Source organism: Callorhinus ursinus, unplaced genomic scaffold (assembly GCF_003265705.2).
Source record: "Callorhinus ursinus isolate GAN/ISIS: 27379988/994484 unplaced genomic scaffold, GSC_fseal_2.0 scaffold13, whole genome shotgun sequence".
NCBI classification, from domain to species: Eukaryota; Metazoa; Chordata; class Mammalia; order Carnivora; family Otariidae; genus Callorhinus; species Callorhinus ursinus.
The window spans coordinates 26,267,156-26,284,014 of record NW_027397075.1 but is presented as its reverse complement, the minus strand read 5'-3'; the positions used below and the strand labels follow the sequence as shown (position 1 = coordinate 26,284,014).

The 16,859-nt window shown below is 43.8% G+C and overlaps 1 protein-coding gene across 1 annotated transcript in view; it reads left to right on the top strand.

The window, feature by feature from the left end:
- Positions 1–13,386: 13,386 nt before the first annotated feature.
- The window catches only part of CD247 (CD247 molecule), a 70,904-nt gene continuing 67,431 nt past the window's right edge, over positions 13,387–16,859 (top strand). Inside the window, exon 1 of the mRNA XM_025877857.2 lies at positions 13,387–13,593. Within this exon, the coding sequence (XP_025733642.1) occupies positions 13,485–13,593 (109 nt within the window). The 5' untranslated portion in view covers positions 13,387–13,484. The remainder of the gene's footprint in view (positions 13,594–16,859) is intronic.

Here is a 16,859-nt window from a genome sequence, read left to right as displayed (position 1 = left end):
GTTAAATCAACCACTGGCTGGCTTCCTTTAGGGCCCGGGGTGCCGAGGTACCTTGTGAAAAAATGAGATTGAGGGTGTGTATCTGTTTTTCTCCCTTTACTCACTGATTGTGAGTTTTATCTTCATCATTTGATACCATATCAAAACATGTATATTTAGGTAGGATCCAGTTATCATTTGGAAAGTCACCTACTTTTTCATAGCAGGTGCTGGGGATTCGTTAACAGTTGAATGAGATTATGTCTCTGTTATGTTCTAGCTGGCCACCAGAGAGCGCCGTAGACCACTTTTTATGGAGATGCTGGTGTCTTGTACGCAGGGCTGCTCAAGTCCCTAAGAATGACACGGTGGGCCAGGTTAGGGGTGGATGGCCTTGATGAGATGACACTGGGGAAAAGGCAGCCCAGGAGGGGCAAGAGGAAAACCAGAGGCCCGGTCTTGTGCTGCTGCTGCTAGGCTTCCACGGATTTACCGCTTCCTCCATGTCATTTCCTTCAGAGCCCCTTGTAGCCCACCTACGGTCGGAGCCTTAGCGTTTCCCAGATAGGGGATGAGTGTCTGGCTTTGGCACAGAGAACAAGGCAGGCCCTGATCAAGAAAAGAAAATTAAAAATAGAAAGGGAGAGCCTGAAACTACTGAGCCCAGATGGCTGTGTTTGGCAGATATTTAATTGGCTTTGGGTCTGTGCTTAGCAGGTCAAGGCTGTTTGTCTTTACCAAGCCATTGCCAATAATTAGCGTTTTTATTCTGTCTTCTAGTTCAGGTCAGATTCCTTGGAGGCATGGAGTGGGGTGGAGAAAAATCCTTTGTGAAATGAGGCAGGCTTCAATGAAATCAAGGCATAAATAACCGGACCTGAGGTTGTTAATGTCACATTTCTCTTCTTAGTGATATTCAGACTGAAGGTCACAAAGTAATGGAAGAGCAGAGCCTGCTTTCCTATCATGGGGCATGTTTTCAGTTTTAGTAATGAAAAAAATTAGCATTCTACTGTTGTGCAAAGCTGGTAGGTCAATATTTTTTAGAGGAATTCCAAACTCATGTCAGAGCCAAATGCTCTAAAATATTCATCTGAGAAGACCATTATAGCTTAAGTCCTTTTGGAATCAAAGGAGGTATAAATCAACCAACAAAACTTTTATCTTTTTCTTAGTTTTTTCCTTAGTATTTATTGTAAGATATGTATCTGTATGGATAATTTTTTAAAGTTTAACAATCCATAATCTCACCAGTCAGCATGGCTGCTAATATTTTGATGTGTTGGCTTCCAATTTTTGTGCCGGTGAAATTTTTCAATCGAATCAAGATCAGGCTGTATATGGATCGTGTATCACACTTCTTTCACTTAATCGTAGGCTTGTTATGTTCCCAGAAACCACTCTTGAGGATGGCTTAGACTGGCTGCAGAATATTTCATCAGATCCGTCTCCTCCTTGCTCCCCAATAATGGTCTGTATTAGCGCTCAGTTGCTAGTGACAGGAAGCCCAGTCAAAGTAGTTTAAGCAAAAAGAGGAGTTCATTGATCTTAAAATATTCCTTTAGAGCTGTCTTCATCTCCTGGCTCCTCTTTCCACTGTGTTGGTTTTAATTGCAGCCAATTTAATCTTTACAGCAAAGCGGGCCCATCTTTCCCGGCGAGAGAGCTATTCCGGAATAATCGCTGTGCCCGGGAACGGGCCGCCCTCATTGGCTGAGCTGGGTCACGTATCCTTCCCTGCGACTGGGGGTTTAGCTCCTCGCCCCTCCGAACCACAGGAGCTAGGAGAACTCTGAAGCAGGGCTTCCGAAAGAAAAGGAAAAGTTAGGCTAACTAAAGGGACACGGGACAGACAAAAGCTAAGTGCTGTTTTCACTTTCTCCAGTTTTTGTACATTTAAGTGACTTCCAATTCCACCCTGCTCTAAGAAAAAGCTCTTTATGCGTAGAGCATATTCCATATCTCTGTTTATTTCCTTCAATTCCCAGCAGTGGAATTAGCGAGACAAAAGCTGTCAGTACTTGTTCCAAATTGCTGCTAAGAGTTTATGTCAATTAGTCCTGCAAATAGCATAGGATAGTTCACGCCCAGGGTGCTGAATTTAACAGGTAAAGATAGAATTGTTTTAACTGACAACTCTTAGGTCACTGTTAACATTGAACATTTAAAAAACTCAAATACTAGCTGCTTTTCTTTCCTTTGCTTCAAATATCAATTGGCAACCCATGGGTTGAGTGTTCTCAAAAATAAAAGTTACGATTGTCATAGGACTTAATTTTACAAAATAAGTTCATACACCGTGTTTTATCTCATCCTCGCAACAAGCCCAAGAGGAAGATGGGACACACATTATTTTCCTTCCTTCAGGGAGGGAATTGGAGTCCCCAGATGGTTAGCGTGGGGGCGTTCACACTGTCACATGTCAGACTGGGTCCTTTAATCTAGCTCTAAGAATCCAGTGACCCCTCAGCCGCTGGTTCATAGGGGTCCTTTGAAGAATTGTCTTGCCACTCATATTAAAGGTGTGTGGTAGAGAAATGGCACAGGTCGGGTCGCCTGGGTGGCACGGTCGGTTAAGCGTTGGACTCTTGGTTTCAGCTCAGGTTGTGATCTCAGAGTCGTGACATTGACCTGTGTTGGATTCTGTGTTCAGCACAGAATCTGCTTGAGACTCTCTTTACCTCTCCCTTTACCCTTCCCCCCACCCCACATGCTCTTTCTCTGTCTGTCTCTCTCTCTCTCAAATAAATATATCTTAAAAAAAAAAAAAAGAAAAGAAAGAAGAAATGGCAAAGATCACATGTAAAAAATGTCCAGATCTCTTGGGGCAGGCAATGTCAAGCACAGGAAAGGGTATACGCTCTGAAGCCAAAGGGCTATGTAAGCTCGAATCCCAGCTCAAGCACTTAGCCGAGTGGCCTTAGGCAAGTGCTCTGCTAGAGGTCCCCTCTGTAAGTCTGGTGATAGTAGGCTGGGTGGGGACCACTGGCATTAGTTAATCCCTGTCATGGTGTGGGAGAGCCTGAGGCCACCCATTAGCTGGTCACACTGTGGAGGAGCAGAGAACTAGCCATTTTCTTGGTAATAACCCTGCAAGAAGGTCACACCTGTCATGCGTCAGTCACTGGTCTCCACTGGGCATTGGGGGAGACCCTCCCTCCCCCTGTGCTGGGTGTGTGCCATGTCCAAACGTAGGGGACGTGGGAAGCTCTGGGGTCCTGTGGTGAAACCTGGTGAGAGGTCAGGCCCAGCAGGCTCGCAGCCAGAAGACCCCGGGGACCGCAGTTTGACGTGACAGTGGTTAGAGGTCCCTGTGGAGCTGCCTTGAACTGCCCAGGGAAGGTCGCCCAGAGCAGGAAAATCCTGTTCAGCCCTCCCATGCCAGGGCCAGACCCGCTGCCCTGCTGGAGTTCCGGGGCCCTGTTTGTCTATTTTAACTACCTTACCTTTCTCCTAAGCTGGTGACTGTCTTACAGAACTGTAAAGGTCTAGTGTAGGGACCCACCTGTCCCCGCCCGGCAGTCCCCAGAAGTGGGCTCCCTTCAGAGGAGGACACGGGCCTGGATTGGGGTGGGGGTGGGGAGTCCGGCCGGGGCCAGGAAGGGCTGAGAGGGTACTTCCAAGCCATGAGCAGCCTCCATCCCATGCAAGCTCAGTTGGTCCTTCCCCTTTGCAAATGATCAAAATGCAGTCTGCTTGAGGTCAGAGCCACTCCAGTGCCATAGGATGGGGTAGAGCCCTGCAAACCGATGGTAAATTGTGAAGATCTAATTGGCTTTGTTGAATGATTCATGAATCAGGCAGCGTCTCATCCAGCAAGTAGAGGGGAGCTCCCAGGACCTTTACAAAATGGGAAGCTTGTACAGGCTGAAGGGGGCGGAGACAAGAGACAAGGAAAGAGTGGATTACATCATCTTGCTCTGGGGGAGAAAAGGGGCTATGTGGCAGATTACCTCATTGGTGCTGACCAGAAAATTCCAGACTGACCAGTTAAGACTACATTCCTGGAGAAGGTTGAAACTGTAATTAGGTTAGATATTAAGCCTTGGTCTGGTGATGTGGGTTTAGCACAAGTGACTCCATTTTGAGCCTGTGGTTTCTTTTAACACCCTCATAGGGAAGGCTGGACACAAGGCAGTCACGTGGCTGCTCCTAAAGTCAGAATGGTGCAGGGGGTAGATCACAGCAGGCAGGGCTAAAAGGGGAGGGACATGGGCGAGGTAGGAACAATTATCTGTAAATATAATTTCAAGCTAGAAGATAGCATGTGGGGGCCTTTTTTTTTTTTAAGACAAGAAGAAAGTGCTTTATTTTTTTAATGCTTCGATTATAAATACAAACAAAGACAATCACCTCTTATCTAACAAATATTTACTGAACTTCAAGTGTGTACAAGGTACTGTACTGGGTCTCATGAGACTAGGCAACCCTCAAGAGCTGCTTTTCTGATGGAGGAATCCACAATATTGCTGTTTATTTCTCAGGATGTTTTTTAGTCTCAAATCATACAAAAATCCACCTTGAAGTTCAACCCCTTCATCTTACAGCTGAGGACACCAAGCCTGAGAGAGGTAAAGTAATTTGGTCAAGGCCAAACAGCAAGTTAAGAACAAAGCTGGGACCAGCTCCTCGGTTTCTGCCTTCCCATAGAGGCAGTGCTCGGTGGCCCCACACTGAGGGGAAGACCATTTGGTAGAGTCAGGATGGGATAAGCCACAGTAGAGGTGAGGAACTTGTTAAGAATATCCACTGCTAGCACATAATCATGAACTGGGCTCTCAGATGCCCTGATGTCTCACGTCATTTGCCCATTGCAGATGATGATTCTGTGTTTGCTCAGATGTCCAGGAATGGACTTGGTAGGTGTTCTGTGGCTAAACTCATCAACTCCACCAACCCGGGAACAGGAACCACCCATGTGTAACGCACACGAGGAAGATGCATTGAGTTCTGACCTGGTGCTGAAGAACTTCGAAGATCAAAACAAGGAAACACAGGGAGCCCTGCTCTAAGGTGGGGGGCCTCCCTCGTTCTGGAGGACTTGTCCATATCACCCCACCATCAGCAACTCTCCTTCTCGCTCCCTCTGGGCTTCTGTCATTCCTAGAAGGACTTTGCACACAGCATCTGCCCTCAAACATTTAACAACCCCCAGGAGTCCTTTCCCTAGGCAACGGTGGGGACGGTCACGTCCCCTGAATGATTCTTCTATCTACCTTCTATTCCGGGCACATAACATAGATCATTTTATTCATTCCTCCAACCATCTACTGTTGACCAGCCAGCTAGTCAGTGGGTGGGCTGGAATTTGAACCTGGGGCTGGTGATTCTACAGCTCATGTTCTTCCACCTCTGGGGACTGGCACCCAGAGAACCCAAGCTGTAGTCTTGATTCGGCCGCTTACTGGCCTTGTGACCTTGAGCAAATGACCTCATTTTTCTGAGTCTCAGTTTCCTTCACTATAAAATGGAAACTGTATACCAATATTGACTACCTTACTGAGTCATTGTGAAGATTAAATATGACATATATGTGAAAGTGACCCATGAATGTAGGCATCCCCATGAAAGCAGAAAAAGTTCTGTTTGTAGTGGAGGCTCTTTGTCAACAGCTATATGCAGCCAGTTAGAATTATCTCCTCCCATGATAGCACCTCTTCAATTTGACCCATATCCCTGCTTGTTTCTGCCATCCCTTGCCACCTTTGAAGATCTTTTATATCCTCATGTGGTCTTCCCATCATTTCTTTCTTTCTTGTGTGTTTGGATATTAGGCATGGTTTTCCTCCCTCATGTCTCATTAAAGAAACTAAATTTTGTAACTTAATTTTCTTCAGGACGAATGATTTGGGGGATGGAAAAGGGCCCATTAGGTAAAACCCAGGCAAAATTGCAAATTTGCAAGCACGTCTTCAGTGGCCATGAATTTTCAGCATCTGTGATGGTCAAGGCCATTTCAGTTGCAAGGTACAGAATCAAAGTCCTATAGCTCAAGAAAAAGTTACTGGCTTATGAAATGGAAAAGCCTGTGGGCAGGCCTTTAGGTATGGCATGATCCAGGTTGTCAATGAATGCAGTAAGTGTTCTGTTTTTACACATCTCTTGTTTTGCTCTCCTCTGGGTTGGCTTCATTCCCAGGCAAGCTTCCTCCATCTGATAAGAAAGATACCAGGCATACCTAATCCTCACAGAGGAAGAAAGAAGGAGCATCTTCTTCTTTGGGAGACAGCATCATGAGATGGCCCCCAGAATTTCCACACTTTGATGTACATGCCCTGTAGAATCACCTTGATTATGGGAAGGACCTGTGAATATGATGAAATATCACTCGATTATGTTATGTTATCATGGGTGGGCCTAACCTAATCAGGTAAACCCTTTAAAAGCAGAGTTTTCTCCAGCTGGTTGCAGAAGTCAGAGATCTGCTCTGGTTGGCCTAGGAGAAGGCAAACCTCCATGTTGTGAACTGTCTATGGGGCCACATTCAAGTAACTACAGGTGTTCTCTAGGATCTGAAAGCATTCTTGGCCAATAATTAGCAAGAAAATTAGGACCTCAGTTCTATATTTGTAAGGGAATAAATTTTTCCAACAACCACTGACTTTAGAACAGGTTCCTGAGCCTCAGATGAGAACTGCCACCCCAGCTAACCTATCTTGATTTCAGCCTCATAGGAACCGGAGCAGAGAATCTAGTCATGCTGTGCCTGAATTTCTGACCAACTTTACTCTGAGATAAGAAATTTGTGCTGTGTTCAGTCACCAAGTTTGTGACAATCTGTTATGCAGCAATCACCCCTCCCCTGAGATGGCAAAGCTTAGGGCCCAGATCTCTTGGCCACTGTGATTTCTCCTGTGGGGGAAAGTGAGAGCACGTGAGTAAGCACTCAGCTTCCCCAGCTGTGTGGGGTGCTTCTACAGAGGCTCACATCTCTCTCCTTCCATCCAGAGCACTGAATCATGAGATACACGACTGGGGGGCAGGAAGAGACTGGGAAAGTGGCAGAGAGAACACTTGGAGGGCATTAAAGGGATGTGGATCCTGCTAACTGCATTGTGGACTCCCTCAAGTAGCCTGCCCATGACCACTGGGGATACCTTGCCTGTAGATCCCCCCAATTGGCTCCCAGGCAGCACAGTGCTATGCATGCTTCCCTACATACATGGCTCCCTGTGTGCGCTCCTGATGGCAGCCGCGAGGGCACGTGTGGGCAGGTGTCCAGTGAGCATGCACAGAAAGCCAACCTGAATCTGTGGACCAGGGAGACACCAGAAACTTGGGCTTTAGCACCACCCTTGGGAAAGCAAAAGGGATGCTGTCAGCACTTGGCCCGGGGCGTTACAAGATTGAGAGAAGACACACAAGTTTCTGAATTCTGCCACAGAGGGTGCAAGGAGTGAGGAACAGACACATCCATAGAAGGTTTGAGAAAGTCTCAGAATCCCTAGCAGGGCTAATGGAAGATACTTTACCCTATAGACAGTTAGTAAAGACTGGAGGAGGTCACTGCTACTTCAAATGTGAAGACAGCAACACAAAACTCCAAGGAATGTGAAAACCAATGAAACACGATGCCGCCAAAGGATTACACTAATCTTCCAGTAACTGATTCCCAAGATTTGGAGATTTGTGTTTTTCCTAATAAAGAATTCAAAATAGATATTTTAAGGAAGCTACAAGAAAACACAGAAAGCAGGCGCCTGGGTGGCTCAGTCGCTTAAACGCTTAAGCATGTGCCTTCGGTTCAGGTGATGATCCTGGAGTCCCAAGATCGAGTCCCACAACCAGCTCCCTGCTCAGTGGGGAGTCTGCTTCTGTCCCTCCCTCTGCCCCTTCCCTTCCCCCTGCTCATGCTCTCTTGCTTGCTCACTCTTTCAAATAAATAACTAAATAAAATCTTTTAAAAAAATGAAAACACAGATGATACAGTGAAATCAGGAAAATGATAAATGAACAAAATGAGAAGTTTAACAAAGAGAAATTTAAGAAACAAACAAATTCTGGAGCTGAGGAATACAATGAATGGAAAATACAGTAAAGAACATCAACAGCAAAATAGATCAAGCAGAAAAGAGAATCTGTGTGTTGGAAGACAGGAACTTTGAAATTACCCAGTCAGAGAACAAAGAAAAAAAACGAAAAAAGTGGAGAAAGCCTATGCAATCTATGGGATACCAACAAAAATAAATAAATAAATAAATAAATAAAATAAAAATAAAAATAAAATTGTGAATTATTGGAGTCCCAGAAGAAGAGAGGGAGAGGGGGGCAGAAAGCTTACTTAAAGAAATAGTAGCCAAGAACTTTCCAAATCCGGAGAGAGATTTGGATATCCAAGTCTATGAAGCTCATAGGTCACAAAACAAACTCAAAGAGATCTTCTCTGAGACACATTACAATAAAACTGTTAAAAATAAAAGACAGAGAATCTCAAAACAACAAGAGAAAAGAAGCTTGTAACTTATAGAGGATAAACTTATAAGTTTATCAGCAGAGACCTCATGGGCAGGGAGAGAGTAGGATGATATATTCAAAATGCTGAGAGAAAAAACTGCCAACCAACAATACTCTATCCAGCAAAGTTAACTTTCAGAAATGAAGGAGAAATAAAGATTTCCCCAAACAAAAGCTAAGGGAGTTCACCACCAGGAGACCTCCCTTACAAGAGATGCTGAAAGGAGTCCTCCAAGTTGAATGAAAGGCTGCTAATTAGTAATGTGAAACATAGGAAAATATACAGCACACTAGTTAAGGTAAATGTATAGTCAAATTCGGAATACCCTAATACCGTATTATGGTGCTATGTTAACCACTTAATTCTAGTATAAGAGTTAAAGGACAAGAGTAGTAAAAATAACTATAGCTATAATAATTTTTAATATACAACATAAAAATAGGTAAATTGTGACATCAAAAACATAAAAGGGGAGAGCACAAGGGTAGAGTTTTTGTATATGATTGAAGTTGTTACTAATGTAAATTAGACTGTTATAGCTAAAAGATGTTTTAAGTAAATGTCATGGTAAACACAAAGCCAAAATCTAGAGTAGATTCACAGAAGGTAAGGAGAAGGGAATCAAAGCTTACCACTACAGAAAACCATCAGTTCACAAAAGGAAGGAAGCAAGAGAGAGAGGAAAGAACAAGGAAAAAACACAACAGCCAATAAACAATTAATAAGATGACATTAGTAAGTCCTTACTTATCGATAATTATTCTAAATGTAAATGGATTTAATTCTTCAGTCAGAAAACAGAGTGGCTGGATGAATAAAAAACAAACAAACAAACAAACAAACAAAAAACAAGACCCAACTCTATGCTGCTTATAACAGACTCACTTCAGTTTTAAGGGCATATACAGGCTTAATGTGAAGGGATGGAAAAAGATGTTCCATGCAAGTCAAAACCCAAAGAGAGCCAGGGTAGTTACACTTATATCGGACAAAATAGACTTTATGTCAAAAACTGTAACAAATACAAAGAAGATCATTATATAGTAATAAAGGGGTCATTTCTTCAAGAGGATATAACAGTCATAAATATACATACATCCAACAGCAGAGCATCTGACTATATTAAGCAAATACTAACAGATCTGAAGGGAGAAATAGGCAACAAGACAGTAAGAGTAATCGTCAATACCCCACTTTCAACAATGGACAGATCATCCAGACAGAAAATCCATAAGGAAATGTTGGACTTGAACCACACTTTTGACCAAATGATCCTGTCAGACATATGCAGAACAGTCCATCCAGCAGCAGAACACACATTCCTCTCAAGTGCATGCAGAACATTCTCCGGGATAGATCTTATGATAGGTTACAAAACAAGTCTTAGCAAACTTAAGGTCAAAATCATACCAAGTGTCTTTTCTGACCACAGTGGTATAAAACGAAACATCAAGTAGAAGAAGAAAACTGGAAAATTCACAAATATGTGGAAACTTAACAACATACTCCTGGACTACCAATGGGTCCTAGAAAAAAAATTATCAACGTCTTCGAAGAAACAAAAATGGAAACACAATATAACAAAACTTATGGGATGCCACAAAAGCAGTTCTAAGGGGAAAGTTTATAGTAATAAATACCCCACATTAAGAAACAAGAAAGATGTCAAATAAACAGCCTAATTTTACACTTCAAGAAAGCAGAAGAAGAACAAACTAAGCCCAAAGCAGTTGGAAGAAAATAATAAAGGTCAGAGAAGAAATAAAGAGACCAGATAAATAAGAGGAAAGACCAATGGAACTGATAGCTATATTTTAACAAAAACACAATGACAAACCTTTAACTAGACCTACCAAGAAAAAAAGAGAGAAGAATCAAATAAATAAAATCAGAAATGAGATTGAATCAGTAATCAAAAGTCTCCCAACAAAGAAAAGCCCAGAAGCAAATGTTCTCACTGGGGAATTCTACCAAACGTTTAAAGAATTGTCACCAGTCCTCAAACTCTTCCAAAAAATTGGAGAGGAGGGAACCCTCCTTAACTCATTTTACAAGGCCAGCATTACTCTGACACCAAAGGCAAAAAAAAAATGATATTACAAGAAAAGAAAACCATAGGTCAATATCCCTGATAAATATAGACACAAAAATTTTCTTTCTTTTTTTAAGGAAGTTGTTTTAATTCCAGTGTAGTTAACGTACAGTGTTATTTTAGTTTCAGGTGTCACAAAACATTTTCAATAAAAATATTAACAAACCAAATTCAACAGCACTTCAAAGAATAGTGCACAATGATCAAGTGGGGTTTCTCCTTGGCATGCAAGGATGGTTTGACACATGCAAATCCATAAATACAATACACCACATTAATAGAATGAAAGAAAAGGTCATAAAATCATCTCAATAGATGCAGAAAAAGCTTTCAACAAAATGCAGCATTCTTTTTCATGATAAAATCTCCGAATGAATCGGGTATAAAATATAAGAAACACAAACCATGAGAAAAAAATTGATAAATTGGATATCATCAAAATTAAAACATTTTCATTAAAAAATACCATTAAGAAAATGAAAAAGGAAGCCATAGATGGTGAGAAATTACTTGCAAGCACAAAATTAATATTGTTTGTTTTAGCATTATTTTTGTTTTGAGATATAATTCACATACCATAAAATTCACCATTTTAATGTGTAATCTCAATGGTATTTGCTATATTCACTGTGTTGTACACTATCACTACCATCTAATGCTAGAATGTTTCTGTCAACCCAAAAAGAAACTTCTTGCCTATATGCAGTTAGTCTGAATTTCCTCTCTTCCCCATCTCCTGGCAACCACTAATCTACTTTCTGTCTATAATATGTGTTCTTTTGTTTGGCTTCTCTCACTTAACACAATGTTTTCAAGGTCCCTCCATTTTGTAATAGGTAACAATACTTCATCCCTTTTTATGCTTGAATCACATTCCATTTTGGGGATATACCACATTTGTTTACCATTCCTCAGTTGGCTTGTTTCCAATTTAGGGCTATGATGAATAATGTTGCAATGAACATTAAGATACACAACTTTGTGTGGACATCTGTTATCAATTCTCTTGGGTATATGCCTAGAGGTAGAATTGCTGTGTCATATGATAACTCTGTTTAACTTTGTGAGGAACTGTCAAACTGTTTTCTTTTTCCTCTTTTTTTTTTTTTTTAAGTAGGCTCTACACCCAGCACGGAGCCCAACATGGGGCTTGAACTCACGACCTTGAGATCAAGACCTGAGCCAATATCAAGAGTCAGATGCTCAACCAACTGAGCCCCCAGGCGCCCCTCAAACTGTTTTCCAAAAGGGCTTCATCATTTTATATTTTCACCAGCAGTGTATGAGGGTTCCAATTTCTCTACATCCTCACCAACACGAATTGTTTATCTTTTTTATTTTAGTCACCCTAGTGGGTGTGATGTAGTATCTCACTATAGTTTTTTTTTTCTTTCTTTTTTCCCTTTACCCATCCCCCCACTCACCTCCCCTCTGGCAACCACCAGTTTGTTCTCTGTATCAAAGACTCCGTTTGTCTCTTTTTCTTTTTGTTTGTTCATTTGTTTTGTTTCTTAAATTCCACATATGAGTGAAATCATCTGGTATTTATCTTTCTCTGTCTGACTTATTTCCCTTAGCATAATACCCTCCAGGTCCATCCATGTTGTTGCAAATGGTAAGATCTCATTTTTTTATGGCTGAGTAATATTCTATTATATACATCTTCTTTATCCATTCACGTATGGATGGACACTTGGGTTGCTCCCATATCTTGGCTATTGTAAATAATGCTGCAGTAAACGTAGGGATGCATATTTCTTTTTGAAATAGCGTTTTAGTTTTCTTTGGGTAAATGCTCAGTAGTGGAATTACTGAATCACATGGTAATTCTATTTATAATTTTTTGAGGGACCTCCATACTGTTTTCCACAGTGGCTGCATCAGTTTACATTCCCACCAACAGTGCACAGGATTACTTTTTCTTCACGTCCTTGCCAACACTTGTTTCTTGAGTTTTTAATTTTAGCCATTCTGACAGGTGTTTGGTGATATCTCACTAAGGTTTTAATTTGCAACTTCCTGATGATTAGTGATATTGAGCTTCTTTTCATGTGCTTATGGCCATTAGTATATCTTCTTCGGAGAAATATCTATTTTGATTTTGGCTAATTTTTAGGACAATGGTTTTCTTATTGTTGAGTTGTATTTATGTGTTGGTGTTTTTAGTGGGATGGATTGATTCGTTTACAGAGAACTGTGGTCTTCTTAAGATTATCAAAGACTATATGCTTTTCCATATACCCAGGTCCTTTCTGCATTCTTCAGTAACGTTTTAAAGTTTATTTCATATAGATCTTACACTTCTTATTATGTTTATTTCTAGTTATTTATCTTTTTATTATTGTAAATTACTCCAATGGTTCAATATTGACAACCAAAAAAGGCATTTGAAAAACTATGTGGTTCAAATTCAGGCCAAGTTTTGATCTGCAGCCTCAGATCTACCCCAGCAATTTGCTTTACAGGGAAGGACGCAGATGCCTAGAGATGTTGAGTGACTTTGTCAAGACCACACAGCACGTAGGTAGCAGGGATAAGCACTAAAGCCCAGGTATTCTGTCTCTGTGTTTATTCTGACTCTGGATCCAGAGCTCTGCCATCTTACCAACCTCCATAAAATACGGCAAATGTTCTCACATGCATTGTGAACTCCTATTTGCTTAGGGACTGACTTCACCAATCAAGAGAGGAATGAGATAAAAATTTGACAAAAGTTAGGGGAAAAAAGGAGAGTAAAACAATGGTTAAATGAGAGAAAAAGCAAAAATTTAGACACACACACACCTCAAACCCTCAAACCTCCAGAGCTTCCTGCCTATGAACCGAAAGGGGGAGTGTGAGTTTCTTGGCCCGGGTGGCAGGTGTGAGTCTTCTTAAAGGCCCCATAGTCTTCCACTTCCTGAGGAGGCAGCAGCAGAACAAAGCCAGAAGACTCCTTTGCTCTTCTGTGTCCCAGCCATGGCTGCCACAGCCTCGGCATCCTGGCACCATCCTGGGGGAAAGGACAAGATGGCGTGGAAGGTGCTGGTTATGGTGGCCTTGCTGCAGGCACAGCTCCCGGTTACAGGTAAGGCCGGACATCTCGGTGGCAAGGAGCTTCTAGAAACTCTTTGTGCGTGTGTGTGTTGGGTGGGTTGGGGGGGAATGGTGGAGGCCTAGTGAGGAACTGGTGTGTCTTTTGAACCCTGTTCTCCTCAAATCGAGGGGCGGCTGAGCAGGGAGGATCGGGCTCGATGCCGGCATCGGTTCCTCACAGCCGAGCGGGGCATCGAGTCAGAGCCAGCAGTCTGAACACACACCTGCCCCAAGGCCAGGTTTTTCCGGTGATAAAAGGAGAGAGAAAAGTCCACAGCGCGGAAGGATGGGGAGGAAGGAGGCAGAAGAGCCACGGAGGCAGGCCCAGTGTGGAGAAAAGGAGAGGGAGCATTTAACAGACGCTGGATGAGATGAAAAAATGTCAGCCAGGCCATCTTGCTCGTCCGGGCATCTTCTTTTACCCCCTTGCTGGCTCCATCCCTCAGCCCCTTTCCTTCTTCCTTTTCCAACAAAAAACTTCTCTTGTTGGTCAACCAGGGTCACAGCACTTGGATGGGGCAGGGACTAAGCAGTGGGGTCAACGAAGGAGGGAAGGGGTCTTCTTCAGGGTCCATGTCACAACACAGCTCTGTCATGGCTGCCCCCTCACCCCACGGCCCAGGGCGGCCCTGTGACACACCCATCGCAGGCTTAGTGACTCACCCACCGCCCCTCACTGCAAGGGGCTCTCCATCTGCGGCCAAAAAGCTAGAGATGCTGACAGACTTAGGGACAGATGAGAGGATGTGACCTGTTAATCACCACCAACCAACCAGCAAGAGAACTTCCTCCTCACCTCGTTTGGTTCATGGGAGCTTGGCTTTTCTAGAATTCTTTCACTCCCACCATGTTTTCTAGGCCAGGTAATGAGGAGAACATGTGAAAAGAAGACAAAACAGACTGTCTCGGGGGATTGGGGCCACGGCATTTTTACAAGGAATGGGACCAGCCGTATTTGAGTCTGAAGAAACAGGGAGGGTGGTCACAGGCAAACGACCTTCCCCCACCTCACAGGTTGCTTCAGCGTGGGAGAGCGTTTAGCGACAATGGTGGGAGGGCAGGAGAGGACCCTGGCGCTTCTGCTCCTGACAGGGAACATGGCACAGCCTCAGCTTGGTGCCTCAGGGGTTCTAAGTAATCGTGGGGTTTTCTGTAAGATCGCAGCTTTCTTCTCAGAAAAGCCTTTGTTGGGTATAAGTCACATGGCGCTGTGGGGTGAGGGCTCCAGAGCAAGCCCCAGGCAGCCCATCCTGTGTGCAGGAGACAAGAGGATCACAGAAGTCTGTGAATTCCCTGATTTCAGGGGTACAGCTGACGGCAACAGCCTCAGACCGTGGGCTTCAGGCCACAGAGATAATTCTGCTGCGCAGAGTTTCCTCACCAGGCCGTTTGTGTTGGCCTTGGGGCCAAGGTAGCAGCAAAGTAGGGTTAGAGGAGAAAAAGAGAAGCTGCTTGGGGGGTGGTGGCTGCCGAGAGCGGCAAACCAAACCCCACCCGGCAGACTAGACGGGGGCCATGCCCATTTCCACAAATGGCGGCACAGGAGGAAAAAGTTAGATTGGCTGGATTTTTCATCTTTCCATGCCCCTCGCTTTGTGGGGGTGGAGATGGACATTTCAGCTACTCTTAGAGTAGGCTTCTGGGTGAAAGTTCTTCCAAGTGTCTCACCCAGTTGAGGGGAGTGAGGGGAGACTTGGGCCTTTAGCCCTGAGGGCTGCAAATGGCTCCACGTTGCCTTTACAACTTCGCTGGGCAGAAAGGCTGCTGACAGAATTTGAATTGAGGTCATCTCTCTTTTCTTGCTCAGTCACCCATCTCCAAACGTTTTTTAAAAATCCACTTTTTAATAAGATTTTTCCATTTGCCTTTTACGGAAATGCCCAGATCATGAGAATGAAAGCAAATAATGACCTAGTCCGTCTACATGAGGAGGTGCCCCTGGGTGAGAGTCTGCCCAGGCGGTCACCGGCGTCCGCGGCTGGAAGCGACAAAGGCGGTGTGCTTAACGGCACAGGCACACTGTTGCCTGCAGAGTTGTCACCTGCTCAGTCCTTATAACGCCCTACCCTACGGTGGCCAAGAACGCACCCTGTGGTTGGCGTGGCCATTGTCGCAAGGACATGCAGCTATGACACAAAATCTTGGGGAGTGCAGGCTCCCATGCTCTACTTTTAGGGAGGCAGCTGGATGTGGCGGCAAAAGTCAGGTCAAACACGGAATCCCAGTGCTGCCACTTTCCAAGCTGTGCAACCTTAGACAAGTTGCTTAACCTCTCTGGGCCTTAGTTTTCTCCCCTCTAAAGTAAGGGTAACTTTCCTTGCAGGGCTGTAAAGATGAGAAATGAATGTAATGTGCTTGATACATAGCAGACAGCCAGAACATGGAAGTAGTATTAATTATTACTATTATTACATCATGGTCTGTTTTCTTGTTCTTGATAACTAGCAACAGGAAATGGAAAGCCATGGTTAGAATTCTTAATTTGCTCTCAACTGTGTGGTAAACAGCACTGGCCATGGCCATTCTCTCCATTGGTCGAAATCCAACTCATCCTCCTTCCGAGTTCTGAGCATACTCATTCTAGCACAGGAGCATAGTGGTGACCCGGCAGAGCGGTGGGCCCATTCGTGAGCAAGGTCGAAGCTTTGACAGGCCACAAGATGAGGGTTAGAACGGCCATTTTTATTTTCTAAGACAACTTACTCTGTAGGGGCTGTTCCCCCAAAGGGAGAACATGCTCCAAAATATATAATATAAATAGTTAGGGGGAGGAAATGTGAGACAAAATCCAGCAGGTCGTCCCTGGTCAGGATGGCCACCCGGATTTTGAAGCTGAACGCTTGGTGTGCGTGCCCAGTGATGGGATAGCTAAATGTAAACTTCCCGAACACCAGATCGTTGCTTAAACCGCTCGGAGCTGGATGTGAGGGGAGCTTCTAAGTGATGCAGAGCAAGAGGACAAGGTTTGCCTCATTGGCATTGTCACCTGTCTCTGCCCATCCAGACGAGCGACTAACATTTTCTCCCTTGGCATTTCTCACACTTGCTGGCTTAGAGACCACAGCCGTGGCTGTGTGGGATGTCCCCCCGTCCTGGGAAGCTCTTGCTTCGGTGAATGACCACTGCTGTGTGTATGTAAGATTCTTTTTCTGTTTGCCTTTGTCTTTAAAAAATCAGACTTAATGTTTACTGGATCTACGCTTTTACTTTCCAGAGTCCCCAGACATCGTGTCTCGTGTTTTATTTAGAAGGGTTAAG